Source organism: Mesoplodon bidens, assembly GCF_964165515.1.
Source record: "Mesoplodon bidens genome assembly, chromosome: 18".
NCBI lineage: Eukaryota > Metazoa > Chordata > Mammalia > Artiodactyla > Ziphiidae > Mesoplodon > Mesoplodon bidens.
The window spans coordinates 54,984,506-55,011,714 of NC_138175.1; the positions used below are offsets into that span (position 1 = coordinate 54,984,506).

At 57.7% G+C, this 27,209-nt stretch overlaps 2 protein-coding genes across 2 annotated transcripts; one reads left to right on the top strand and one right to left on the bottom strand.

Moving 5' to 3' along the window:
* Positions 1 to 254: 254 nt before the first annotated feature.
* Positions 255 to 14,777, top strand: IGLON5 (IgLON family member 5; the record flags this gene model as incomplete). The annotated part of the gene is made up of 8 exons (XM_081216852.1): positions 255 to 333; positions 8,786 to 8,864; positions 9,546 to 9,778; positions 11,255 to 11,374; positions 12,747 to 12,881; positions 13,107 to 13,227; positions 13,815 to 13,969; positions 14,689 to 14,777. The coding sequence occupies 8 exons, from the start codon at positions 255 to 257 to the stop codon at positions 14,775 to 14,777; spliced, it is 1,011 nt and encodes a 336-aa protein (XP_081072978.1).
* A 3,779-nt stretch (positions 14,778 to 18,556) lies between these two features.
* Positions 18,557 to 27,174, bottom strand: VSIG10L (V-set and immunoglobulin domain containing 10 like). The gene is made up of 9 exons (XM_081215899.1): positions 26,033 to 27,174; positions 25,331 to 25,624; positions 24,888 to 25,172; positions 23,595 to 23,849; positions 22,890 to 23,168; positions 22,177 to 22,473; positions 19,598 to 19,711; positions 19,219 to 19,373; positions 18,557 to 18,743 (listed from the first exon to the last, which is right to left on the bottom strand). The coding sequence occupies exons 1-9, from the start codon at positions 27,165 to 27,167 to the stop codon at positions 18,672 to 18,674; spliced, it is 2,886 nt and encodes a 961-aa protein (XP_081072025.1). The 5' UTR covers positions 27,168 to 27,174; the 3' UTR covers positions 18,557 to 18,671.
* Between the last annotated feature and the right edge of the window lie 35 nt (positions 27,175 to 27,209).

Consider the following 27,209-nt stretch of genomic DNA (forward strand, 5'->3'; position numbering starts at 1 on the left):
GCCCCGCCTCCATGGCCCCCCGCCTCCCCTGACTGGTCGGCCTTCCTGCCCGTCAGCACCGCCCCCTCCCCGGGTCTGCAGCAGCTCCGGCCGCCTCGTCGCGCCCCCCCAGCCCCCTCCCCCCGCCCCCGCCGCCCCCCGGGCCGGTGCAGCCGCAGGCGGGGTCCCCCTCCCCCTCCCCCTCTCCCCCCAGGTCTCGCGCGCCCCGGACCGGCCCCCCCTTTCCCCTCCCCCTTCGCGCCGCCGCTGCCGCGATGCCCCCCCCTGCGCCCGGGGCCCGGCTCCGGCTTCTCGCCGCCGCCGCCCTGGCCGGCCTGGCCGTCATCAGTCGAGGTACCGCAGCGCCGGGGGCGGGGGGCTCGGCCGGGACTCCAGGGTCCTGGGCGGGGATTGGGGACGGGGGAGGGTGCAACCCTGAGCAGGGAAGAGGAGGCCCCCGGACGCAGAGGTCTGGGCCCGGGGGCGGGGGCTGCATCCTCTGGCTGGGAAAGGGGTCCTCGGACGTCTGGATCCATGCCCGGGGACGGGGGTCCGCGTCCTGGGGCCCGAGTCTGGGCCTAGGGGCGGAGGTCTGCTTCTCCGGGCCGGCGAGAGGGTCTCGGACACCTGGTCCCGGCCTGGGGGCGGGAGTCTGCGGCTCCGGATCGGGGAGGGAGATCAGAAGCTAAGTAAGGGTCCCCGGGCAGGACCTCTGAACTGAGTTGGTGGGGGGTGGGAGGAGGGTAGGAAGGGAGATGCCCCGTCGGGGGTCTTCATCTCTGCGTGGAGAGGGTCCCGCAAGGGGTCCCTGCCTGAGGGCTGGGGTAGGCCTTTCTGGGGAAAGGTTGGGGGGATGGTGTCTTCCCAGGGTCATTAAGAGGAGGGGGCAGGGGTGTCCATAGACCTCCGTCCCAGGGCCGGGAAAAGAAGGGGGTGGGGTCTGGTCTCCCAGCTGGGAAGGGGCTGAAGTGCCCCAGCTGGGTGGTCTAGGTTGGGAGAAAGTATTAGTGCTTGGAGGGTTGCAGTTATGTGGGGGGCAATGGAGCTGGAGATCCAAGAAGTTGGGGTGCTGGGCTGGGGACTCAGATGTGGAAAGCTCTGGCTGAATATTTGGGTTCGGGGCAGGACGGAGCCTAAGAGACGGGCAGATTGAGGAGGGAGGGAAAGGAAGGGTTAACACGGGGTCAAAGGGTTAAACTCGCCCTCCCAGTGGGGGAGGGGGACTGGGGCTGGTCTTTTGTAGAGCAGGAAGGGGAGAATGGAAAGTCGGGGGGGGGGGCTGGGGAGTGAACTTGGCAGTCTCTCTTTAGAGGACGTGTAGCTGGATCTTGTGTCTCCCCAGGGGGCTAGCAACCTGGGGAAGGTCCAGGAGATACCCCCTAAGGAGAGGAGAGGAGAGCAAGAAGGCAGGGGGCAGGGGACAGGGTTAATTCTGTGCTTCCAGAGGATTCCCCCAGGCCCTGCCCCAAGCCAGGATCACAGAGTCAGGGACACACAATCGGGGACACCCTAGAACCCCCAACAGTCTCAGCGAGACAGCGACAGCGGCTCTCAGCCACCCGCCCACACACACCGATCTCGCACAGCCACATAAACACCCATCCCCCTGGTCTGACCCGGAGCCGCACCTGCAGACACCCACGGTCACACGAACCCGGCCCTGCACACACAGGACACAAGATGCTGAGCTGGAGGGTCACTCCCTCCCTGGTGCAGACCGTCTGAGTGCCCCTCCCACTTGAGCCGTCTGAATCCCTGCCTGTCTGTGTCTCTGTCACTTGTCTCCTTAGGTCTCTCTGACGTCTCAGCCATTTCCGGAGGCTCCCTGGCTCTGGGTGACATGCCGTTTGTCTCTGTCTCAGGGTCCCCTTCTCTCCATCCCGGCCGGGCTCAGCACACTTTCCCATCTGTCCCTCCCTGCCTCTGGATCTGCTTCTCCCTGTCACAGCACGTGTGTGTCTCAGCCTCTCTCTGGCCCCTGAGATGTGCCTTGGTCCTCATTCACTTCTGGGAGCTCACGTCTCATCTCGCCCGCTCCTGTCCTTGTCCGCTCGCTGTCTCTGGCTGTCTCCCGTTAGCTGTCTCTCTCTCTCTCCCTTCACTCTCAAGTAACTTCCCATTTCCTTCTACTTTTACTCTTCAGAACCCTAGAAATCACTGCTGTTCACAGGTGCTGGGCTGGGATCTTAGTGGAGCCAGGAGGTGGTCTGTGACCTAGGTCAAGTCCAGTCCCATCTCTGAGCCTTTTGTCCCCCGTCAGAGAACTACGAGCAAGGGGGGACAGGGCGGGGTGGGGGATGAGCTGAGACGGGATTGGGGAGACAGAAAGAGAGCCCCCCTCACCCACCACCCTCTGACCGTTGGGGCTGAGCAAAAGCCGGTGGAAGTTACACCAAATTGCATCTCCTCCTCTCTTTTATTCATTGGATGGTTTCCAGATTACGGGAGGAAAGCATACAAGTGAACCATCCACTACAAATATGCATAAGAGCAAACCCCACTGTGTCCCGCTCCCCTACCCTCCCCAAACCCACTCTCGAGGGGGAGGCGGGGTCCACAGCCCTGGCACAGCGTCCCCAGCCTTCTCCCACCGACACAGTCAGACACGCAGTTCAGCATCTGTAAGGGACTGGTTAGTTTGTTGATGTTTTTCCCCAGACAGAAACAAAATAAAGCCATTTCTCTACAAAACTGGCTTTTTTTCCCCACTTAACTCTACCTCCCCAGCATCTGTAGATATTATTCTATCGTTCCTTTTTTTTCTCCCCCTAAATTCTTTATGCCAACACACACATACATCCACTCACAAAAGTAGATGCTGCAGGAGACTTGGGGGCAATTCCTTTGCCATATTACCCGGAGTGGGGACAGGGTGAACCTGGGCGTGGGTGACCCCCCAGGCCCCCCGGTTTGTCTGGACTGTGGGCACCGCCTCATCAGCTCATCTAACAGGTATTTACTGAGCACATAGTCACCGTTCTAAGCACTGGGAATCTATAAACACAGCAGTGAAGTCCCTGCCCTCGCAGAGCTTACATCCTAGTGGGATGGAGAGAGATCCACAAACTAAAAAAAACCCTCAGAAGTAAACAGGTAATTTCAGAATGTGATGAGTCACGTAGAGAAAATAAGAATGACTCGGCAGACAAGTTGGCCTTGTGACCTCAGGTGGTGTCTGAGCAGCTGAGGGGAGTTCAGACTGAAAGGAGGGGAGAAACCAGCCTTGGAAAGATCCCGAGGGAACGGCAGAGGCAAAGGCCCTGCGGTGAAGCAGAAAGGAACATCCAGCACGTGGAAGGTTCCCGGGCTCTTGGTTCTGGAACCAGACTCCGGGCATCAGTGATAAGAAGGACGCGGGAGATGAGCAAAGAGGAAGAGGGCTCTGGGGGCTCCTCAGTGGCCGTCAGACCAGGCCCAGCCCCTTCTCACGGCTCTTCCCTGCCAAAGCCACACGGACCCGCACTCACGTGGCCCCCACCCCTCCCTCCAGCCGGGCTTCTGCCACCAGCTCCCCAGACGCCCGCCACAAGTTCACACACACTCCTGGGCCTCGGGTTCCCCATCTGTGAGTTCTGGGATGGTGGAATCTAAGCATCCCCCGCATTGGAGGGTCCCATTTCCACCTAAGTTCCTTTGAGGGGCGGCAGGCTGTTCTTATCTCCAACTCAAGGTCACTCAGCTTGTTAGAAATCCCCTTCTCTCTTTTTTTGTTTTTTTTTGTTTTTTTTTGTTTGGCTGCGTTGGGTCTTCATTGCTGCACGCAGACTTTCTCTAGTTGCGGCGAGCAGGGGCTCATCTTCATTGTGGTGCGCAGGCTTCTCACTGCGGTGGCTTCTCTTGTTGCGGAGCACAGGCTCTAGGCATACGGGCTTCCGCAGTTGTGGCCCGCGGGCTCAGTATTTGTGGCTCGAGGGCTCTAGAGCGCAGGCTCAGTAGTTGTGGCACATGGGCTTAGTTGCTCCGCAGCATGTGGGATCTTCCCGGACCAGGGCTCGAAGCCGTATCCCCTGCATTGGCAGGCGGATTCTTAACCACTGCGCCACCAGGGAAGTCCCAGAAATCCCCTTCTCTCAAGAGAAGGGAATTCACCCGCTGCAACCTTCATCCCTTGGTTTATCAAACGGGTATGAGAGCCACTGGTCTGGACTGGCAGAGACCTGTGTGGTCCGTCCCATCACCTCTGGGTCTCCCGCCAGGCTGGCACCTGCCCCGTAAGCATTCCATCAGCCAACACACATAGAGCAGTTTGCAAGCACTTAACTAGCAGGCAGTGTATTGAGCCCGTTGCTTGGGTGACCTCCTTTCATCCTCTCCCCCACAACCCAATGAGGGAGGCACGATGATCGTCCCCACTTACAGGTGGGGAAACTGAGTCTCAGGGAGGGGAAGTAACTTGTGCAACCCAGTGGCACAGCTGGAATTTCAACCCTGGCAGCCTGGCTCCCCGGTCCGTTCTTTTAGCAGCCTGGTCATGCTGGCATGGTCGTAGCAGAGCAGTTGCTGACAGCGCATCTGTACATGCGTCACCGACGCGGGTGGGTGCTGGGCACAGAGCCACGTACAGGCCAGACCTGCTCTGCCCTCCTCCCTCCACTCCCAGGGGACCGACACCGAACCGGGGGAGAACAATAGATGTTTCTTTAAAAAGAAGGTGCTGTTAGGAATAACTAGCAATTCTTGGGCCCTTTTTGCCTGCTAAGTGCTGAGCTAAACATTTTGCTTGCACGTTCTCATGGAATCCCTGACAAAAATCCCTCCGAGGGAAGAACTACTGTTTTTCTCCTTTCTACAGTTGGGGAAACTGAGGCTCAGACTGGCCGGGGGTCACCCAGCCAGGAAACGGGGGGACAGACATTTGATCTATCAGCCCAGACTCCTTAGGGCTTTCTTAGCGAGTCTCTAGAGACCATCCATCCCCTCTACAAACAGTTCCCTGCTCGGAGCTAACCTCAGGGAACTCCTGGCCAGGTAGGGAAGACACCCCTGGACACTGTCCCAGCTGAGTTAGAGGGTACGCAGTAGAGAGAGTGGAGACTCTCTGCCTTGAACAGTCAGGGAGGTCCTTCTGGAGGAGGGGGCGTTTGAGTTGGGGTTTTGAAGAATGTGTAAGAGTCCAAGAGGTGGCAAAGCATGTTGTAGGAATCCATTTACATTCACTCATTCAACAAATATTTCCCAAGGCTTTCCAGGCCAGGCCCTGTGCTGGAAGATGTTAGGGATACAGACCTGAGTCAGACCCAGGCTCTGCCCTCAAGAAACTTATAGCTGGGACTTCCCTGGCGGTCCAGGGGTTAGGACTCCGCACTTCCACTGCAGGGGGCACTGGTTCAATCCCTGGTCAGGGAACAAAGATCCCACATGCCGTGTGGTATGGTCAAAAAAAAAAAAAAAGAAAAGAAACTTATAGTCTGCTGGGGGAGACAGATACCACAGCTGTAAGGGAGGTAGTCCAGGCATTGTGGGAACACAAACTAGGGCTGGAGGGAGTAGGGAGTCGGAGTTTCCCAAGCAGAATTCCTGCAGAGGGGACCGCATGTGCACTAGCTTGTTTGTTTTTATATTAAACATCTCTTGAGGCCTCCTGTGGACCAGGCCCTGAGCTGGGTGATGCTGGAGGTGGGGAGACCCAGGCCCTGCCCTAAGAGGCTCCCGTCTGGTGAGGAAAGCAGACCTGAAAACAGTGCAGGGTGACTGGGACTGAGACAGAGGGAGGGGCCGGGCCCGGTGACAGACAGGGTGGTGGAATGGCTAACGCCCATTTACCAAAGCCCAGAGAGGGGAAGGGACTTACCCAAGGTCACACAGCATGGAGGGTCCTCCTGAGCCTGGAGTCTGGGAACTGTATGAGACAGACATGCAGACCCACAACATCCAAATTTATAGACACACAGACCAGGAATCGAAGACCCACTTGAGATAACTTCATCACTCATCTCCCAAGACTGCCCACAGCCAGGGCCCAGCTGGGCATGCTGGGGAAACAGATGGTCTGAGCCAGGCCCTGCCCTGGAGGAGCAGCTGCGGGAGGCAGAGAACTCTGATCCACGGAGCCCTGGGAGCAGAGTGGGAGCTCACATGGGCTCGGATGGGCCATCTCTCCTAGGAGAGGCCCCCATATACTCGGTCCCTGGAGAAGGAGAAGCGTTTTGATGGGAAACAGTGGGAAGGAGGGAGAGGGGAGAAAAGTGGGAAACACAGAGCTGGGCTACACTAGGGGGGAGGAAGCAGGAGAGTGACGCTGGGGCCCCGGACTCCAGGCTGAGGCGCTGGGACTTCGTCCTGGGGGCCACTCCGAGTGTTGGAAAGATCCCTCTGGCTAGGAGTGTGTGTCTGTCTGTCCTTCTGTCTGCTGGACGTATGATTAAGATCCTGCCCACCTCTGTGAGGTCCACACCCCACCCCAGGGCCCTAGCCTGAGCTCAGGAGCCCTGGGTTCTTCCCTGAAGTGGGGCACCTTGGACAGCTTCCTCTTCAGCCCCCAGACTGGGGTAGTTCTCCTTGAATCCTGGACAGTGGCTGTCACAGGGCTGGGGGGAGGGGGGCAGGTGGGGTGATTTTGCCCCCTGGGAGGTATCTGGCAATGCAATTTTGGTTGGGGTAGGGGAGCTACTGGCATCTAGGGGGTCGAGGCCAGGGGAGCTGCGGAACATCCCACACTGCACAGGACGGCCCCACAATGAAGAATCATCCAGGCCCCAATGTCAGTGGTGCCGTGATGGAGAAACCTTGGTGCAGGATGTGTGTGCCCAGGGGTATGACAAATCCTGTGGGGGGGGGGGTGTGCGGATAGGGCTGTGTGTGATCTGATCAGAGGTGTCAGCATGACTGCATGCGCCCGATTCTTGGCCCAGGGCAGCCCCTTTGTACTTGAGAGGCTACAACTGTGTCGCTGTTTCACTGCACAGGCCGTATCTTCATGCACGACTTTCCAGGGTAGGGCGTGGGGATGAGCACAGCCCTCCGGCTGGTAGTGTCACTGTGACCGATTCAGCCAGTGTGTGTGTGTGTGAGAGAGAGAGAGAGAGAGAGACAGCCCTCCAGGTAGGGCTGTAACCGTGTGTAGACTTTGCACCTGCGTGTGAGGGCCCGCTGGTGTCAGTGTAACTGTGTGGGTCCGGTTGTATATGGCGGGGCGGATCCGGGTGCCATGGCTGCTTGGCCTGGAGCTGTCCCTCCGGCGGCTGAGAGGCATGCTTCTGGGAGAGAGTTGTCTTTTCTAACTGACCTTCTGCTGAGTGTGTGTCCTGGGCTGTGTGCGTCAGCATGAGTATGTAGGTCTCTGTCCCTCTGAGCGGGACCCATTGCCATGCGTGGGACTATCTCCTGGCCCCGGGGCTGGCTCTGCGCATCTTTCCTGGACCCTGGTGACTGTGTGTGTGTCTGTCTGTCCCCTGGCCGCCCCCTCCTGTTACTAGGGTTCTGCGTGGCAGCATCCTCTCTGCACAGCTCAGGACGGGCAAGTCCCTTCCCTCCCTCCAGGGCCCTTCAGATTACAGGAGCGACCCTGGCCCCAGTGAGCCCAGCGTGAGGGGCTGCAAACCCCCAGGGCCTGGCGAGCCCGCTGTGCGGGCTCTGGCCCAGCCCCGTCCAGAGGGGCTGCTGATGGAGAGGGCCTCCCGGGGGAGTCGTTGGCGGGGCACGGGCAATTAACTCCTTAGATTAATTGGCTCCTCATCCCGGGGCGGGGGCCAGGGCAGCCCTGTGGAGGCCTGTGCCGCCCAGGCGTCCAAGGTCATCCGGCCGCCTGCTTTCCCCTCCTCGTGCTGTCTCCATCCGCCGCCTCCGCGTGCCCAGCTCCCACTCCCTGGCCCCGGTCCAGCCGCTGGCCACGGTCCACAGAGAGATGAATGGCGGGGGTGGGGGGCGCTGCAGTGCGCAGGCGGGCGTGGGCATGCGCCCTCAAGAGCGTGCCCCACCGGGCGCGGGCACACGGGGGAGTCTGTGTAGACGCGAGGCTCTCTGTAGCACGCCTCAGTGCATCCTGGGCATCTGTGATAGACGTGTGTCCGCGTGGATATTCGTGTCCATCCGCGTTTGTGTGCATGTGTGCATTTGCATGTCTGGATGTCTGTGTGCACTTATGTGGGTATTGAGGATCTCCCTGAAGCATGTCTTTCCACGTGTTTCTGAATTAATGTGTGTAACTGTGTGTATCTGTGTGCATGTGTCTGTTACATCTGTATATGTATCTGTGTATATGTGTATCTATGTACTCGTGAGTCTGTGAATATGTGTATGTGTGCCTGTGTACACGGATATCTTTGTATGCATGTGTGTATTCTTGAATCTGTGTGTATGTGTGTCTGTACACTGTGAACATGTATGTGTGTGCCTTGTGTGCCATGTCTGCGTGTGTGTCTGTGTACATGTGTATCTGTGCTTGTATACGTACCTGTGTGCACATCTGTGCATATCTCTATCTGCACATATGCAGTTCTGTAATTGTGAATCTGTGCCTATGTCTGTGTGTGTGCACGTCTGTACACAGCATCTGAGTGTATATATGTATTGGTGTATGTGTGTCTGTGTGCACATACATGTGTGTTTGTGTGCTGTGATTGTGTGCTCAGTGTCTCTGGAGGTGCATAGGTTTGTGTGTCCCAGTCTGTCTGGGTCAGTGTGGGCTTGTGGGAAGGTGTTGCGTGTGTCTGCTCCGAGTGTGTCTGCCATGTGTGTCTCTGAAAACAACAGTGAACATGTATGCCGGTGGGTGTGGGAAGTGTCTGTATCTGCAGGGGTGTGTGTGTGTGTGTGTGTGTACAGATGTGTGCAGCCCCGCCGAGCTGAGCTGCCCTCCCTTCCACAGGGCTGCTGTCCCAGAGCCTGGAGTTCAGCTCCCCTGCGGACAACTACACAGTGTGCGAAGGTGACAACGCCACGCTAAGGTAGGGAGACCCGGAGGGTGCCGCCCCTTCACCTTCCTTGGGGGGAAATGGTCCTGATCCCCAGGCACAGCCCACACCTCCCCTGTCAAGAGAGAGGTCACTGGGGCCCAGACTCTGGGCCCAGGTCCACCCCTGGGCCTCAGTGTCCCCATCTGTCAAATGGGCGGAGGAATGGTGACCACCACCTGGGTTGTCGTGAGGATTCGAGAGTCTGTACACACGCCCTGAGTTAGAGAGCCTGGCACACCGTGCCTGCTCAGTGAGAGCCAGGGTTATGCTCCCCCAGCTCTCTGCCTCCCCAGTCTGGGTCTGTGGATCCCTGTCCCCCTCTCTCTGAGTCTCTGTCCTTCTATCTCTGGGCCCCTCATCATTCTGCACCTTTGTCCCTCTCCCCCAGTGTGTCTTTCCCCCCTCTTTTTGGGTCTCTGACACAGAACAATCACTCAATAACCATCAGCTGTCATTCTGTTCTGCACTTGGGCTCACAGCTCTCACTGAGGCTCAGTTTGCCCACCTGTAAAGTGGGTGCAGTCACACCTGCCTCCAAGGAGTGCAGTGGGAACTGGAGATGCAGTGGGCCTTCCTCCCCCGACCACCAAGCCCCCGCGACGGGGGACCCTGGAGGGCCAGGCGGGGGTGTGGGAGAGAAGAAAACCACCCTGCCCTCGTCCTCCCCGCCAGCTGCTTCATCGACGAGCATGTGACCCGAGTGGCCTGGCTGAACCGCTCCAACATCCTGTACGCGGGCAACGACCGCTGGACCAGTGACCCGAGGGTGCGGCTGCTCACCAACACGCCCGAGGAGTTCTCCATCCTCATCAGCCAGGTGGGGCTGGGCGACGAGGGCCTTTACACCTGCTCCTTCCAGACCCGCCACCAGCCGTACACCACTCAGGTCTACCTTATCGTCCACGGTAAGCCCTCAGCCAAGGCCCTGGCTGGGGGTGGGCGGGGTGGGCCCGGGTGGCGGGCGCAGGGGACAGGGGACCCTCATGTCCTCGCCGATCCCTGGGACACAGCCATGGGAAGGCAGACACACACCCTGCCCTCACGGGTTCCAGCCAAGCTGAGAGAGGGAAAATCACAGGCAACTTCTAGGGCAGGAGAGCTACAGGGCCGAGGGTGGACTCGGAGGAAGACCGCATTCATTCACTCAGCCCTGTTTATGGAGCACCTACTACCTGCAAGCATTGCTCCACGGGCTGGGGACAGAGAAGGAGCCAGGCAGGCTGTCCCTGCCCCTTTGGAGGTGACTTTCCAAGGAGAGGCAGCTTCCCAGACATAACGTCTGAGCTGAGACCTTCAGGTGGATGCAGGGCTGGTCCCGGAAAAAGAACGGCACGTGCGGGGGCTGGATGCGAAGAGTGGGAGAGGTGGGGCTGGAGAGATCCACGGAGAGGGCAGGAGGCTGCCTCACATGGCATCAGAGGTGGTCTGGAGGGCAGGGAGCACTTGGAGAGACAGGACCACAGGGACAGCCCAGCGGGGCCGTTGCCAAGCCCCGACTTGAAGCCAGATTCCCCCAGGTTCCAACCTCACCGCCACCACCCAGTGGCTGAGGGACCCAGAGCGAGCCAGGCGGTCTCAGACTCCTCATCTGCAAAACAGGGATGACGCTGTCATGTATCAAGTCCAAAACGTCGTCAGTTGGAAGGGACACCTTTATTTTATGCCTTGCTAGAAACGGAAAAATAAACAAAACAAAAAAACCCTCCCAGTGAAACACTGGCGTCCTACATCATGAAGCCATCCTGATAGGAGAAATGTGCAAACTGGTGGGGACGAGGTGGGAAATGCCCCTGTGTGTTAGAATTGATGAATATAGCAACATCTACCCCAGAAGGGAGTAGTGAGGGTTTAATGGGTTAATTCTTGTCAAACATTTAGAACACTGTAAGCTTACACACAGTAAGCACCATACGAGCATTCGTTAAATAATTTTTTTAAATAATAATACTAATCAATAAAAATAGAGATGGGGAAGGAGGAATTCAGACCAGAAGATAGAAAATAGAAACCTAGTTAGGAGGAAGGTGGAGAGAGACTGAGAAAGAGTGAGGAAGACAAGACCAACAGCTGGACAAGAAGCCAGACCCAGAGAGAATGGAAAACACAGAGGATTTCTTACTGAAACAGGAATGTCAGCTGGACTCCTGGGCCTGAGGGAGGAAGGGCCGGGGACCTGGACCCCTGGGTCTGAGGGAGGAAGGGCTGGGGGCCTGGATCCTGGGTCTGAGGGAGGAGGGGCCGGGGGCCTGGACCCCTGGGTCTGAGGGAGGAGGGGCCGGGGGCCTGGATCCTGGGTCTGAGGGAGGAGGGGCCGGGGGCCTGGATCCTGGGTCTTGGGAGCCCACATCTGGCCTCTCACTGAGCTTCCCTCTGGCCTGCAGTCCCCGCCCGCATCGTGAATATCTCTTCGCCTGTGACCGTGAACGAGGGGAGCAACGTGAACCTGCTCTGCCTGGCCGTGGGGCGGCCGGAGCCCACGGTCACCTGGAGGCAGCTCCGAGGTGAGGACCCCACCCCTGGCCGAAAGCCCCTTCCCCCACTCCGCAGTCTGGGCCCCTCAATTCCCCATATCCCTAGCTAGATACCCAGAATCTCCCGTACCCCCCTCCTTTGATCCCCCCGGAACCCTTGTGATGACTGGATTTCCCCCTCCTACCCTGGTCCTGTTATTTCACTGGAAGACCCCAGAGCCTTAGAGCCTTCCCCACTTGCCATCCCAGGCCTGGGCTGTTTCCTCCAGATCACCTCCTAGATCCCAACTTGCCCCACATGCCCGACCCCAGTAGCCTCAGTCTCTTTCCCCCCGCAGCTCACAGGATTCTCCTGGACTCAGACCCCTACCACTAGATGGCCAGAGCCAGGTTACAGCCACGGCCCTGGCCCACGTTCCCGTCGCCTGCTCACATCACTACATCTCTGCCAGATGCCTTAGGCCAGTGGTTCTCGGGAGTGTGGTCCTCAGACTGGCAGCATTGGCATCACCTGGAAACTTGCCAGAAATGCACATTCTTGGGCCCACCCCAGAGTTAATGAGTCAGAACCACCCCTCCCCACATCACCACCACAATCTGTCTGAACAAGTCCTTCAAGTGATTCCAGTGGTAGGGCTAAGAACCACGGCTGCCCCCAGACAGAGTGCCAAGGGCCCTGAAAGGGACAGTCCAGACCCCAGACGTCACCCACTCCCCTTTTACCTAGATCCCTACTACCATTTCCCAGATCCCTAGATCCTCACTCACTGGGTCTTTGGAGACCAACTGTGCCAATCAGTAGATCCCTCGGGACCCCAGAACCCAATAACTAGGTCTCAGATCCTTGGATCCTCCCCTCCTGGTTCATCTGAGCCCCACAGTTCTGGTCTCGAGTTTCTGGATCCCTGGATGCTCTGAGTCCCAAAGGCTCTTCTGAGCCAGCGCGCTGTCGTAAGACCCCAGGTATCTGGATTGCTGATCCCAGTCACCAGATCCTGATTCCTTGGGCCCCAAGGGCTAGATCCCAGAACTCTGGATCCTCCCCCACTGGGCCTGTATTTTCTGGATCTTTCTGAGCCCCAAGATTCTAGGATCCTCCCCACTGGGTCCTGTGAGCCACATGATCTGAGTTATGAATTCCCAGATCACTGTATCCCCTGAACGCCCCCAATTCTAGGACCCTCCCCACTGGGTTCTAGTTACTAAGCCCCAGATTCTCATTCTCTGCCACACCCCTAGCAGGAGATCCCAGGCCCGGCAAGCCCCTCCCCATTCCCACTGACCCGGGCACTCCAGGCCCTGCGCTGTCCGCCCCGCTGATGTGTGTCCGTGTTGTGCCCGTGTTGTCCCGTGTTAAGTGTTTGTGTCTGGCCCCGCCCCCTCCCCTCCCCTCCCCCCACAGATGGCTTCACCTCGGAAGGCGAGATCCTTGAGATTTACGACATCCAGCGGGGCCAGGCCGGGGAATACGAGTGCGTGACTCACAACGGGGTTAACTCTGCACCTGACAGCCGCCGCGTGCTGGTCACAGTCAACTGTGAGCCTCCCTGGCACTGGGCACGAAAGCGGGGCGGGTCCTGGGTCCCTGGGGATGAAGGGTGTGAGGGAGGAGGAAGGGGGTGAGTCTGCGCGAGGAAGGAGTCTTGGGTGGGGGGGATGCTGGAGACCTGGACTCCTGGTAAGGAGAGAGGAGCGGGCTGGGGGTCGGACCCCTTCGTCCCCACCCGGCTAGGAGAATGCGCTGACCCTGGTCCCTTGCCAGATCCTCCGACCATCACGGACGTGACCAGCGCCCGCACAGCCGTGGGCCGGGCCGCCCTCCTGCGCTGCGAAGCTATGGCGGTGCCCCCCGCGGATTTCCAGTGGTACAAGGATGACAGACTGTGAGGACGGCACCAGGGCCGGCCGTGGTGGTGATGGTGGTGGTGGCGGGGTCCTTGGTCCTTTGGACCGCGGGGAGGGGGGCAGAGGGAGCACAGGACTGGCTCCTGAGAACTTGAGGGTCCGGCGTCTAGGTGTTGGGGTCCTCGGAGCCCCAGGGAAACTGTGGTGGCTCACTGGAAGTTTGGGTCCCAGGATGATGAATGCTGGAGCCTGGTCTCCTCCGGCTCTTCAGGAAGAAGGTCTGGGGTGGGGGTCGACACTGAGGATCTGGCAGATAAGTTTTAGGGTTAGGGGACCATTGGATCTGGGGTCCAGCGGGGCCTGGGTGCTCCTAGTGGTCAGAGGTACACACTGAGAGAGTCCAGTGTCCCTGAGGGGCTAGGCTGCCTGGAGAGGGGCGTCGGTGGGAGTGGCCCGAGATCCATGGGGCGCTAGAACCCAAGGCTAGGGGTCGCTGGGGTAGGGGACAGAATGTAGGGTCTCCAGGGAATCGGGGAGCCTGACAGTCAGGGGGCTGGGCTTTCCACCTGGAGAGGGCCCCGGGCCGGGGTCCTGCGGCCTGGTCCCTGACCCGGATCCCCGGCAGGCTGAGCAGTGGCACGGCCGAGGGCCTGAAGGTGCAGACGGAGCGCACCCGCTCGATGCTTCTCTTCGCCAACGTGAGCGCCCGGCATTACGGCAACTACACGTGTCGCGCAGCCAACCGGCTGGGAATGTCCAGCGCCTCCATGCGGCTCCTGCGTGCGTCCCTGAGCGGCAGGAGGGGCGGGGCCGGAGCGGCGTGGGTGGGGCCGGGGCTGAATGGGCGGGGCCAGAGGGGTGGAGATGCCGGGCCGCCCCCAGACTGTCCCCTAACTTAGGAAAGAGACGCACCCTCGACTGAGCAAGAAACCGATCCCTTCTACAGACATATTCATTGGGAGCCCACTAAGGGCCAGGCATTGGGTGCTCGGGACACAGCAATGCACAAAAGAGCCAAGGTCTAGGGATTTGCACAGCTTCCGGTCTAGCAGTAGTAGAAAAGCAATAAACAAGTAGACACATAAGTAAAATGAAAAGCCAACAAATACATACACACATAAATAAGCAAAAAAATAATTTTGCATATCAATAAGGGCTATGAAGAAAACAAATAATAGAATTGGGGATGGTAGCATTGGATAAGTTCATCAGAGAAAGCTTCCTGGAGGGGGTAACATTTGAACTGAGACCTGAATGGTCGAGAGAAGCCAGCCCTGCCAAGATCTGTGGGAAGAGCTTTGTAGGTGGAGAGGACAGTGATCAGCCAGATGCTTAGACTAAACCAGAGTCAGAACAGGCGCACTGAGTGAAAGCCCAGAAAGGTCCCCAGGAGGTATCCTCAGACAACACCCTCAGAGCAGGGACAAGACGCCCGGGAGAGACACACATGGGGTCTCCCCACTCTGGGCCTCCTCCCCTGACCCGCTCTCTTTCCCCAGGCCCGGGATCCCTGGAGAACTCGGCCCCGAGGCCCCCAGGGCCTCTGGCCCTCCTCTCCGCCCTGGGCTGGCTGTGGTGGAGGATGTAGGAAGAACCCAGTGCCCTGGAGTCCCCGCGCGGGGGGTCTGAGGCCGAGAGCAAGAGGAGAAGGGGGAACAAGCGCCGCGGGTCTCGAGGGGCAGAGTTCTCGGCCGCCGAGGAAGAAGAAAAGGAAGAGAAGGAGGAAAGATCTTTACAGAACCCATCACTGTGAGGGATAACGCGAAGTTATGCATCTTTCTACAGCCATTCTCGCCACCGTTCACCTTTCCGATTGTGACCCATCCCCGGCCACCCCACACCCCTCTCTTAGCTCAGGCTGTCAACTGGATCGCGTGTGTGTAGTGGGTGTGAGCGTGAGCCTGCACGCACGCGCGTGCGTGTGTGTGTGTGTGTGTGTGTGTGTGAATGGGTGGGGAAGGGAGCTCAGCACTCTTCCCTCCTCGACACCCCGCACATCCACTGCCCCCAACCTTGCTGTCTCTCACCTCTGGCTAGAGGTAGGTATGGGGGCTTCGTGCCGGTAGCTGTGAGGAGAGGTTTTCCAGGCTCCCTGCTTTCCCAATATATGCATTCACACCACCTGCTCCCCACCCTGTTGAAAGGCTGTCTCCTGGGCAGGTTGGGAGTGGGCAGGGGCATCACGCTTGTCTGTCAAGCTGTCACTCAGCCTCTGTGAGCAGGTGCAGGATCTCCATCTTGGCTCTGGGCCTCCCTGTTGTCAGCCGGCCGGCTGCCTGGAGCCAGAGGCCCCATCACTGGCTCAGTGGCCTGAGACCTTCCCACTTTTCCTGTCCCTCCCCACCCTGGACTTTCTGGCCCCCTCCCGGGCCAATCGGTGCTTCCATCCAAATGTCAGGCTGGTGCCCGTTGTCACCTGTCTGTCTCAGTGCTTTGCCCCACCCTGCCCCCACTCCCCTCGACCACCTGCAGCGCCAACCAGCTGCCTCCTGCCCCCTGCAGCCGGCCCACAGGTGTGGGCTTGCTGGGCTACCACCCCCTGGCCTCTCCAGCGGCTGAACCTCCTAAAGGCTGACCTGGCCACCCTCACACACGCTCAGACACACACACACACACACACACACACCAGCGGCTGTGACCAGCAATAGCCTCCCGGCTCCAGCTGTCCTGTAGCTGGTGACCAGCTGTAGTTCCCCCAGGATGGGCAACTGTTATCAGGAAGGGGCTCTGAGGCTGTAACTTCAGCTCTGATTGTAGGAACACCCCGCCCTGGCACACCACATCACACAAAGTGGGGGAGAGAGGCATCACACAGACATCCTGAGCCCAGACCAAGACGCCAAGTCACCAGCTCCAACTCCCGGGAGACCCTCTATATAAACACCCACCCTGAACTACACCACCCAGAGCTTGGGAGGGGGAGAGAGGGCAGAGCAGGGGCAGTGACTGTACCTCAGACGGGGGCGTGGGCCCCATCCCACATTGTCTTCCATTCCCAGGGTCCGGGGGACAGGGAGGGCAGGGGGAGGGATGCAAGGGAGGGGGGCGGGGGGCCCTGGGGGCCGTGTGTTCCAAGTCATGGGGAGTGTTGAGACCACCACACCAATAAACGCCTTTTTCCAAAGTCTCCGCCTGCAGGTGTCACTGTCATTTAGGATACGGGTGAGTGGAGGGCAGAGAGTTGTGGTCATGGGTGGTGCCTCCCCAGCATCATTTCTGCCCTCCCTTTTCTCTCTGGTAGATTTGGAATTGACCCATTTGCAGAGGTGGCACGATTGGCTTAAGCCACTCAGCATAGCCCGTTTCCCACTGTGACTGGTTCAGAGGTGGGCACGTGACCCAGCCAGACTAATGGGAGAGTGGACACCAGAGCTGTGTGCATTTCCTAAGAAGAGAGGCTCTTCTGCTGGATCATGTGGCTCAATGGCGTAAGTCTAGATCTGCAGGGTTCCTTTTCTCCATCGCATGGAGAGATCATGGGTCTATGGGGATAGCCATGGTGGGGAAGACAACACGTGGAGCCTGAGAATGATAGAAACACTACGGAATGCAGAGTGGAAGGTCTACAGAGACTGAGTCCATATGATGACATCACTTGAGCAAGTGGATCAAAACTTACCTGATGCCCACATTCACTTACATAAGCAATAAAGTCCCATGTATGTTTAAGCCAACTCATGTTAGGTTTTCTATTTCTAGTGATTAAAAAGGAAATGAAAATTCTAGCTGATATAGATGTAGAGAGTCCCGGTATCCAGTACCCCAGCCACCACCTTTTTAAAAAGATCCAAGGACTGTATTTCCTAAAGACCTCTTTCACCCCAATCTTCAACCAGAATCCTTTCCTTCCTTGAGACGGATGCTGGTTGCCTATACTTTAGTTGTTTCCACTTTCCTCTTTGCCCACCTCCCACGATACAGCCTGAGATATTTGGTTTCCCAGCCTCCCTTGCAGTGATGTGGCCAGTTTTTGTTCAATGAGACAACAGAAGTTTATTGCTAGGCTTCCAGGAAATTTTTCCCCCACTCATGAGAGGAGAGGAACGCTGCTCCCTTCCTTTTGTCGTCAGATACAGTTGTGTGAAGATGTGAGCTGCAGCAGCCATCTTGCTACGTGAGACCATATGCTGGCCCACTGAGGGTGGCAGCGCAGGACACAAAGAGCCCAGGTACTTGACGGGGTCACTAAGCTGCTGAGTCAGCCTGAAACCACCTACCTCCATCTCTTGCCATCATTTATTTTGTTACTTACAGCCAAAAGAATCTTCACTGATGCACTCCTTAAACTTCCAATGAGAAACCCAGGTGGAAAAGGCAGCCATCCTGCTGGGGGTGGTAGCAGCAAGCCCAGTCCTTCACTGGCCCCAAATATTGGGTCAGTCAACCAATAGGGACGGCCTGCTGTGTACCAAACTCTGTGTTAAGTGCTGAGGATAAGGACACGGTCTCCACCTTCGTGGAGCTCCCAGGTAAGAGGGGGTCGGAGGCTAAACAAATAGTTATGTATTTAAGTACCAGGAGCACTACGAGGTGGTTCAGGGCCTCTGGGACCTAAACCCATGACTGAGGCACGTTAGGGTCATGGGTTAGGGAAGGGTCCTCTAAGATGGTAACGGTTACTTTTACACTTGAAAAATGAATGACATAGGGCTTCCCTGGTGGCTCAGTGGTTGAGAATCTGTCTGCCAATGCAGGGGACATGGGTTCGTGCCCCGGTCCGGGAAGATCCCACATGCCGCGGAGCGGCTGGGCCCGTGAGCCATGGCCGCTGAGCCTGCGCGTCCGGAGCCTGTGCTCCGCAACGGGAGAGGCCACAACAGTGAGAGGCCCGCGTACCACAAAAGAAATGAATGACATAGAGCAAAGAATGCTGCTCCAGGCACAGTACACTCGGGGAGCAAAGGCCTGGAGGCAAACTTAAGTATGGTGGAGAGAAGCAGGGGTGAAACTTCTGGAAGGGAAGGTCAGAGAGGCTGACAGAGGCCAAACCACAAGACTTTGAAGGTCATGATAAGGAGTTTGGACAATAGCTGAAGGGCAACGGGCAGCCATAGAAGGGCTTAAAGAGAAGAGGAACGCGATCTGATCTAAGATGAAGACCCTGGGAGCTGGATGGAGCGTGGCCTGAAGCAGGCAAACGTTGATATAGGAAGACCTTTCTAGAGAATGGAGGCAGGGTGCCCTCTCCAGCTCAGGGCAGCACAGCAAGCCCTGCCAGTCGGCCACAGATCCTGGACTGCTTGAAGGTTGTGCAAGCTACCTTGTTAGGTCAGCAGGAGTCTCTCCTAGCCCAGGAGTCCCATCTCCTTAGTTGCACAAATACAAGGCGAGTCTTCTGCGCTGAGAGAGGGAGACAGGAAGTCCCACTTTATGGGTCCGACCTTCAATCACAGCAGGACAGGAGGTCCCCTACTGCTGCTGGGGTGAAACAGGAAGTCCCCCCCCCCCAAAAGTCCTGCGCAGAGCAGGCCACTAGCCCTGGTCACAACTGCGTGGCTACCCGAGCAATCTTGGGGTCCCCACGTGGAAAGCTGACTGTCCTGGGACCAGAAGCCTGGAAGAGAAGGGAGGGATGGGAGACACATTCAGGGGTTACCCTGGATGTGACATACCTCACCCTTTTCTAGAGCTAGCTTGCACCATTCCAAAATTAGCAGAGTTCCCTCCGTTTGCAAGGAGGAAAAAGTGTCTAGCCACCCTGGGGAGAGATAAGACATGCAACAACCCAAATTTTATGGGGAAGAAGACGTTCTATCCCACTTCGGAGAGAAAATGGAAGTTTTGCCAATTTTTATGTAAAAGAATGAAGGTGTTTTCCTTCATTTGGGGGGGAATTGGAATTTCGCACCTCTTTTAATATATATAAAAATTGGATGGGAAGTCCTGGCCAGCTTTTATATATTTAGAAAAAAAAAAAAAAGACAGGGAAAATCTACCAACTTTGTAAACCAGTAAGAAAAGCTGGAGGAAGAGAATTCAAACCATCTCCTCTGCCTGACTAAAACACAAAAAGTACCACCCACACTCACTCGGTGGGCCCTGGTTGGGCTAGGGTCCTCCAGAGGAACTTCGAGGGGCAGAGGCTGTGGGGTCTGCTCTGGGGTCACGCTGTGCATCTTCTTTTCCGCTACGGTGAATACAGGGGTCAACCTGGGAGTATGCTCCTTTCTCTTACGAGTCTCTCCTGGGAAAGGGAGGAGGAAGAGAAATAGAAACAGTTGATTGGCTGCTCTGACATGCCCACCCAGTCAATGGCAGGGGAAGCTGGGCTGAGAGGTGGAGCCTTACTCTGATTGGCTGATATGGAGGTAGGAAGGCAGGTTGGATGAGGTAGCTGCTGCTGACTGGTTCAGATGCTGAACCAATGGGACTCTTTGTAGGGAACCTACCACTTGGTCACTCACTCACCTTTAAAGTGGCACAGATAGTAGATGCACAGGGTGAGAAGTGCCGCCAGGAGCGCCATGCCCAGTAGGGAGCCCAGGACGATGCCAGCGATGGCCCCGGGGCTCAGGGTGTGGCCTGGAAGAGACCAAGAGGAGGATAAGGAGAGCCGGAGACAAATCTGCACCTGTTGCCTGAGCAGCGCCCCGCCCCTCAGAATCCAGGAATCTGGGACCCCAGCACTCTCAATTCATTTAACATTTCCTTAGTGAATGTGGCGGGCGTGCCTGGCATTCTGCCAGGTGGTGAAGATCCATTGGTGAGCGAACCAAGATACCTGCTATCGTGAGGGTTAATTTTAGGAGGGAAAGCAGAAACGAATAAATTGCAAATAAATCACATAATTTCCGACTGTGCTCAGAAGAAAAAAATAAATGGGCTATGATAGAAATAATGGAAGGGGGGGGTGACATTTAGAAAAGTTGGTGAAGGAAGGTCCTTGAGGAACGTTTGAGCAGAGACCTGGGGAATGAGGAGCCGGGCATGCTAAACAGGGGGAAGGGTGTTCCAAGCAGAGGGAACAGAACATGCAAAGACTCAGAGGTAGGAAAGAGTTTTCTGCATTCAATGAAAACTGTGGGTGGAGGACACGGAATGAAGGTGGAAGAGGTAAAAGATGACGTTACAGGGATTCACAGGGGCCAGAGCCTAGGCATGAAAGGCTTTTAAGCAAGGCAGCAACAGTGTGATGGGATCTGCATAACTTCGGCTTCTACCTGGAGAATGGATAGTAAGAGGGCGAGAGGGGGCATATAGAGACCAGGTAAATGGCTGCTGCAGTCCAGGCAAGAGAGGATGGTGGTGTCTGAGCAGAGTGTAATGGATTGGGAAGGCGTTTCCGAAGGAAGTGATGGGACCCTGCTGGTCTTTGGGATGTTGGAGGTGACGTCAGCACTTGGGTGGTGCCGTGTCCCAGGATGGGAAGACTGGAGAGTTGGTGGGGGGTCGGGGGGAGGGTGTAGTTTGGGAGAAAAAACCTCAAGAGATCTATTCTGGACATGTAAAGTCTGAAATGCCAGCTGGACATCCAAAGTGAAGATGTCAAGTAGGGAGGTGGCTTTTCAAGTCTAGAGTTCAGAGGTCTGGGCTGGAGATCAGACAGTTGAGAGTCATCTGAGTCTTCATGATATTTAAGGTGATGAGAGTGGACAGGCCACGCTGGGGAGAAATATAGGTGGAGAAGAGGGCTGAGGACTGACACATCCAATACTTAGAAGTTGGGCAGTGTTGCTGGTTGAACTGTGTCTCCCCAAAAAAGATACAGTGATATCCTAACCCTCAGTGCCCGTGAATGTGACCTTCTTTGGACATAGAGCCTTTGCAGATGTGATCAAGTCAAGAAAATGTGCAGAGACTTCTTTCCCGAAGGCCACATTCACGGGTACTGAGGGTCAGGCCGTCAGTATACAGTAGTTCCCCCGCCCTTATCTTCAGGGGATACATTCCAAGACCCTCGTGGATGCCTGAAAACACGGAAGTACAAAACCCTATGTATTGTATGCTTTTTCCAGCGTCACTACTCTTGCGCTTTGGGGCCATTACTAAAATAAGGGTTACCTGAACGAAAGCAGTGACATAACATGACAGTTGAGCTGATAACTGAGACAGTTTCAAACAGGCAGGATACTCCGGACAAAGGTGTGACTCTCATCCCAGGTGGGATGGAGGGGGCCAGCGCGAGGTTTCATCACGCTACTCAGGCACGCAGTTTAAAACTTATGAATCGCCTATTTCTGAAATTTTCCATTTAATATTTTCAGACCACGGTTGACCCCTGGTAACTGAAACCTCAGAAATCAAAACCGAGGATAAAAGGGAACTACAGTATCTTTGGGGGGAGACACAATTCAACCAATCAAGTCGAGATGAGATCAGGAGGGTGGGCCCTAATCTGATATGACTTGTGTCCTTACAAGAAGACAGAGGCGGGGCTTCCCTAGTGGCACAGTGGTTAAGAATCCTCCTGCCAATGCAGGGGACACGAGTTCAAGCCCTGGGCCAGGAGGATGCCACATGCCGCGGAGCAACTAAGCCCGTGCGCCACAACTACTGAAGCCCTGGTGCCTAGAGCCCGTGCTCCACAACAAGAGAAGCCACCACAATGAGAAGCCCGTGCACCGCGATGAAGACCCAATACAGCCAAAAATAAAAACAAATAAATAAATAAATTTATATATAAAAAAAAAGACAGAGGCACACACGGACAGGAGGAGGAGGCTGCGGGAAGCTGAAGGCAGAGATTGGAGAGGTGCCAAGGATTGACCCTCACCATCAGAAGCTAGAAGGAGGCAAGTAAGAAGTCTACGCAGAGTCTCGGAGAAAGCATGGCCCTGCAGACACCCTGATTTCAGACTCCTGGCCTCCAGAGTTAGGAGAGAATACACTTCTGTTGTTTCCAGCCACACAGTTCATGGTACCTTATTACAGCAACCCCAGGAAACTAACACAGAGAAAGAAGGAAGATCCAACAAAACAGAGTGACAGGAGGAAGCCCAGGAGAAGGGCTTCTCAGCCCAGGAGGAAGCCCAGCAGCTCCAACTCACCGGCGCGGTAGACCTGGCTTTGGGATGGGGTCCCTGGCTGGAGCCCCAGAAAGGGCAGGATACGAAAGACCCAGACCTGGGGCTTCTGAGGAAGGAGGGGCACCACAGCTGAGCGATCCTGAGGTCCGAGGGTGAGCAGGGAGATCCAGTCCTTGGACGCGGTGGCTCTGCTCAGGTCAGGGCTCTCTACCTGTGCCTGGATCTGGAAACTGCTAATCAGGGCCCCTCGCTCCAAGTCCCAAGTCAGCACTGCTGCATCCCAGGTTCTCTGCAGCCTCCATGAGGAGATAGAAGGTCCTGGGGAGGGGGCGGGGGTGGAATCAAGGTGGGGGTTGGATTCATGGGTCCTAGCAGGAAGAGGAAAGGGGGCCACGGGCCTGGACTCCTAGGTCCCAGGGGCAGAGGGTCTGGAGACCCCAACTCCTGGGTCTAAGAAAGGAAGGAACTGGGGGCCCAAACTCTTGGGTCTGAGGGCTTCATGGAAAAAGTGACTAGGGTCCAGGATTCCCTGATGGGTCAGGGATCTGGGGGTGGGAGTTCTAGGGTCTGGGGTCGGCGGAGGCCGGGGATCAAGATTTCTGTGTCCGAGGGAGGAGGGAACTGAGGGCCTGGACTCCTTGGTCTGAGGGAGGAACAGGCTGGAATCCCAGTCTCCTGGGTTTGAGAGAAGAGAGGGCTGGAGGCCCTGGGTTCCAGGAAAGGATGGGGCTCACCCGTGAGGGTGATCTCGTCGGCCCCAGCACCCAGCGCCCCACTGCACAGCACGGAGTAATTTCCCAGGTCCAAGTCCAGGCTGAAGTCGTGGATGAGGAGCCTCTGCCCATCCTGGCTGAGCCGCAGGCGCCCCTGGCCTCCAAAGGCCAGGGGCTGCCTTTCCCGGGCCCAAGATGCTCGAGAAGGGGGGGTACAGCCAGAGGCCTGCAGCGCCACCTCCACCTTCCCTGACCGTGTCTCCTCGACTATCGGATGCAACAGCACCTCTCGAGGGGCCTCTGTGGGTGGAAGAAACCCAATCAAGAAAGAGAACAAGTCCCGTGCCCTTCGGTGAATCTAATAGGGCACCTTAGCCAAAAGAGGAAGATCTGCCCTTTCACTCACTCCCTCATTCATTCATCTGATTTCCTTAACAAGAACTTAGGAAGTACGTAAGACAGGCCAGGTCCTGGCCTGGGAAACTCATATTATTCTCAACCATGTATTGTTCTGAACACGTGGGAAAGTGTCAGCCCGCTTCCTGGGTCCAGGAAAGAAATTTTGGCCCCGCCCCTGCTTGAGGTATAGGGAAAACCTCCGACCTTCTGTAGGGTTAAAGATAGAGGAAATCTCTCTTCCTGTAGTTAGGAAGTCCCCTTTTCTCAAGTTCTAAAGGAGCAAAGAAATAGCCCCTCCTCCTCGGGAAACAGGAAAGAAGCTCTCACCCGGCGTGATAGTGCAGGTGCGCGTGGTCATCAGGTGGCGAGCAAGGCAGGTGACGGGGACGCCGCTGAGCCGGGGGTGGGCGGGGACAGCCTCCAGGAGCACAGAGGACACCACTTGCGCCTGGAAGCCTTTGGGGAGACCCTGGAACTGCAGGGAGGCGGCAGGGACCCCGCCGGGCCACGAGCAGCGGAAGCGGAGGATGCGATCCCCAGGACCCCCTTCGACTGAGCACTGTGGGGACCCGGGGGGCAGTTCTGTGGAGGGGAGGGAGAGCTTAAGGGGTCAGTCAGCTCTCTCCCAGCTCCCCTCTAGCCCCGCCTCTTGCGCGTTCACTCCACCCCTTCTTCACCTGGTCCCGCCCTGTAGGCACTGACCCCGCCCCGTTCTCTTGCAGACCCCGCTCCCTTTCCCCGGCAACTCCTGGGCTAAGTGGGCAGTCGCAGCCCCACTGACTGCCCCCCTTTCCGAAGGAAACTTCATCCTCCCACACTGATCCCTGTCCTTCCCACCCTTTTTTCTAGCTCCACCCCTTCTACCAGGTAACTTTGGCCTCCCTCTTGGTTTTTTGTTTTTTTTTTTTTTTTTTTTTTTAGCGGTACGCGGGCTTCTCACTGTTGTGGCCTCTCCCGTTGCGGAGCACAGGCTCCGGACGCGCAGGCTCAGCGGCCATGGCTCACGGGCCCAGCCGCTCCGCGGCATGTGGGATCTTCCCGGACCGGGGCACGAACCCGTGTCCCCTGCATCGGCAGGCGGACTCTCAACCATTGCGCCACCAGGGAAGCCCTGCCCCTGCCCCCCCCCCCCGCCTCTTTGATTACTCCACGAGTCGCCTCTTCCTACTGAACCCTCCCCTTTTCTGGACATCCCTGCCCTTCCTAGTGGGCCCTGCCCCCTTTCTAAGACGACTCTGCCCCTTTCTAGAATGATTCCACCCCTTTCTCTCGTGACTCAAACCCCTTTCCCAGGTAACTTCTTTCTCTTGCTGATCCCACTTACTGGCCCAAGCAACTTAGTCCCTTTCCTTGACTGCTCCTTCATCCCCAGGAAGCTCCGCCCCCTCAGTGCTGGCCCTGCCCCCTCTCCTCGCTCCTCCCCTTCTCTTGTGCATCCCCCCCGTTCCTTCTACTGGGATCTCCGCCCCTCCCTGCCGGCCGCGCCCCACCACGCTCTTTCCCCCGCGCCCATACCCGCCCACGGGTATCCCAGCCCCTTGCTGGTTCCGCCCCTTCTCCCGGGCATCTCCGCCCTTCCTTGCTGACCCCCCGCCTTCCATCCCACCCCGCCGCTCTCACCCGCCACCAGGAGTTTGAGCAGCGAGCGGCGGCGGTGGCCGGTGCGCGGGTTCGCTGAGAGACAGGCGTAGGCGCCGCCGTGGCCGGGCCGGACCGCGGGCAGCAGGAGGCGCGGGCCGGCAGGCACCGCGGCCTCGGCCGGGTCGGCCAGGCTCCATGTGATGTCGGCCGGTGGCCGCGAGGCGGCGGTGCAGCGCAGGGTCACGTTGCTGCCCGCGCTGACAAAGTGGGTGGGGTCGGCGTCGCGGTCCGAGGAGACAGTGATGACCGGCAGATCCGGGCCGTCTAGGCGGAGGAAGGGGGTCGGAACCGCGAGAGTCGGGGTCAACTGGGACTCCTCCAGGATTTCCGGAGACTGGACCTCCAGCCCTCTCCTCCCCAGGGACTCCAGGAGCCTGAGCCCTCAGATCCTTGTCACCGATCGGAGACACCCCTGTACTCACAGAAAACAGTGACGTTGGTCGCGGCCTCCGCGTGGCCGAAGGGGCTGTGGACGCTGCAGGTATACCGGGCGTGGTCGCTGCGCGTAGGGCGCTTGATGAGCAGCTGGTCGCCCTCTACGCGGATCCGGGTTGGCTCCACTCCCGCAGGGTCCGCTGCCTCCAGGGCGCGTCCGTCCCGGGTCCAGTTCAGCTCCCCGCGACCCGGCCTCCACCCCACACAGCGCAGCCGGAGCTCCGCCGCCCCCTCCTCGATCTCCGGGGCCTCAGGCTTCACCGACAGCTTGGACACGGGCTCTGGGAGAGGGGGAACGGACGCAGGACTCGGTTCTCAGCCCCCTCGTCCCTTAGGTCCAGGGAGCCCCAGCCCCCTCCACCTCTTACACCCAGGACTTCGCCCCAGCCGAGGCCCCCTCTTAGCCCCAAGAGTCCTCTTCTTCTCACAGCCCCAGGAGTCCGAGTCCCCAGCTCTCCCCTCTCTGGGGCTCGGGAGTCCGGGCTCCCAGGAGTTTGGCTCCCCAGGTCCAATTTCCCTCAAGCACCTGTCTTGACCCCCCAGCTCTTCTCCCTCCCTCCAGCCCAGAAGTCCTCTCTCCCCTGTCTAGGAACCCTTTCCTCTGGGGCAGGAAACACATCCTCAGAACAGCAGTAACCTGCCCACAGCAGCCCCTGCAGCCAGCACTCTGGACCTCAGGGCCCACTTACCATATACACGCACCATGAACTCCCAAATCGGCTGGGAGATCCCGGCCCGGATGACCTCAGCTGTGTAGACCCCAGCATCCTGTAGCTGGGCAGAGGAGAGTTCCAGACTCCCTCGGGTCTGGTCAAATCGTAGGCGGTCTCCGTACGAGGGGTCCAGACTGGTCAGAGGGGCCCCTGGCCCCAGGCCCCCAGTTGCCAGCACCTTGGAACCTTGGCGCCAAACCACCAGAGGGGAAGGGGGACCAAGACCAGGAACTGGAAGCAGAGGGAGCTGGATTTTGGTCCCCACCAGCACCTCAAGAGGGCTCCCCACTTGCGGGGATAAGCTTGGCCGGGCCCCTGAGGGAACTTTGGAATCCAGGCTCTGGGCAGAGAATTTAAGATCCTGATCCTCAGGGGAGAATTTTGAAACTGGGGTCTTCACAGAGACGTTAGTATTGGGGACTTGCCTGTTGGAAGCTGGGGTCTTAACAGAGGAGGAAGGCTTCAGGTTTGGGGCAGGAACTTGAGGACCCGAGTTATGAGGAACTACTTTGGAACCAGGGATTCCAGAGAAGGGGTTCAGCCTTTTGCTTTCAGCAGAAACACTGGACCGGAAGGACCCGGGCACATCCTTCAAATTCAGCACCTCAGGAGACCATTCAGAATGAGGGATATCAGCTTTTGAACCTGAAGACTGATCTGGAAATTTCCAGCTGGGGGGTTTGATGGAGGGAACTTTCAAACCCGGGCCCTGGGAAGAGCTTTCTGAGTCGGAGGAGAGATTGGTTCTCTGAATTCCAGAAGAGGCTTTGAAGGCGAGGACCCGTACCCCCGAGGCTGCAGAGGAAAAGGAAGGGAGGGAGTTGCTGGGCTGCAGAAAAGGGAAATGGTGGGCAAGGGGCTGGGTGGGGGGCTTACCCAGCAGCAGGAAGAGCAGCAGAGCCCGTGAGGTGCCCATGGTGCCAGCTGCACCCGCGAGGAAACCGGGGCAAGACCCAGGGCCTGCACCCGTTCCTCCCGGGCTAGACGAGTCCAACAGGACGGATAGCTTCCTGGGCGGGGAAGGGAGCCAGATCCAGTGGGAGGTGCCAGGATTCCCCCACCCAGATAGTATGGCTGAGACGCCCACCCCACCCACCCCACTTGTCCTCATCAGCTAGTCCCGTCTGAGGGGAGGCCCAGCATTAACCCCTGC

Bases quoted from the DNA above. Each gene is read 5' to 3' on its own strand.
- VSIG10L (XM_081215899.1), bottom strand. From the start codon at position 27,167: ATGAGGACAAGTGGGGTGGGTGGGGTGGGCGTCTCAGCCATACTATCT. The intron at 25,173-25,330 runs GTGAGTACAGGG...TCCTCCGCCTAG, and splicing joins GACCAACGTCACTGTTTTCT to ACGGCCCGGATCTGCCGGTC. The intron at 22,474-22,889 runs GTGAGCCCCATC...CCCCCTCCCCAG, and splicing joins CGACGAGATCACCCTCACGG to GACCTTCTATCTCCTCATGG.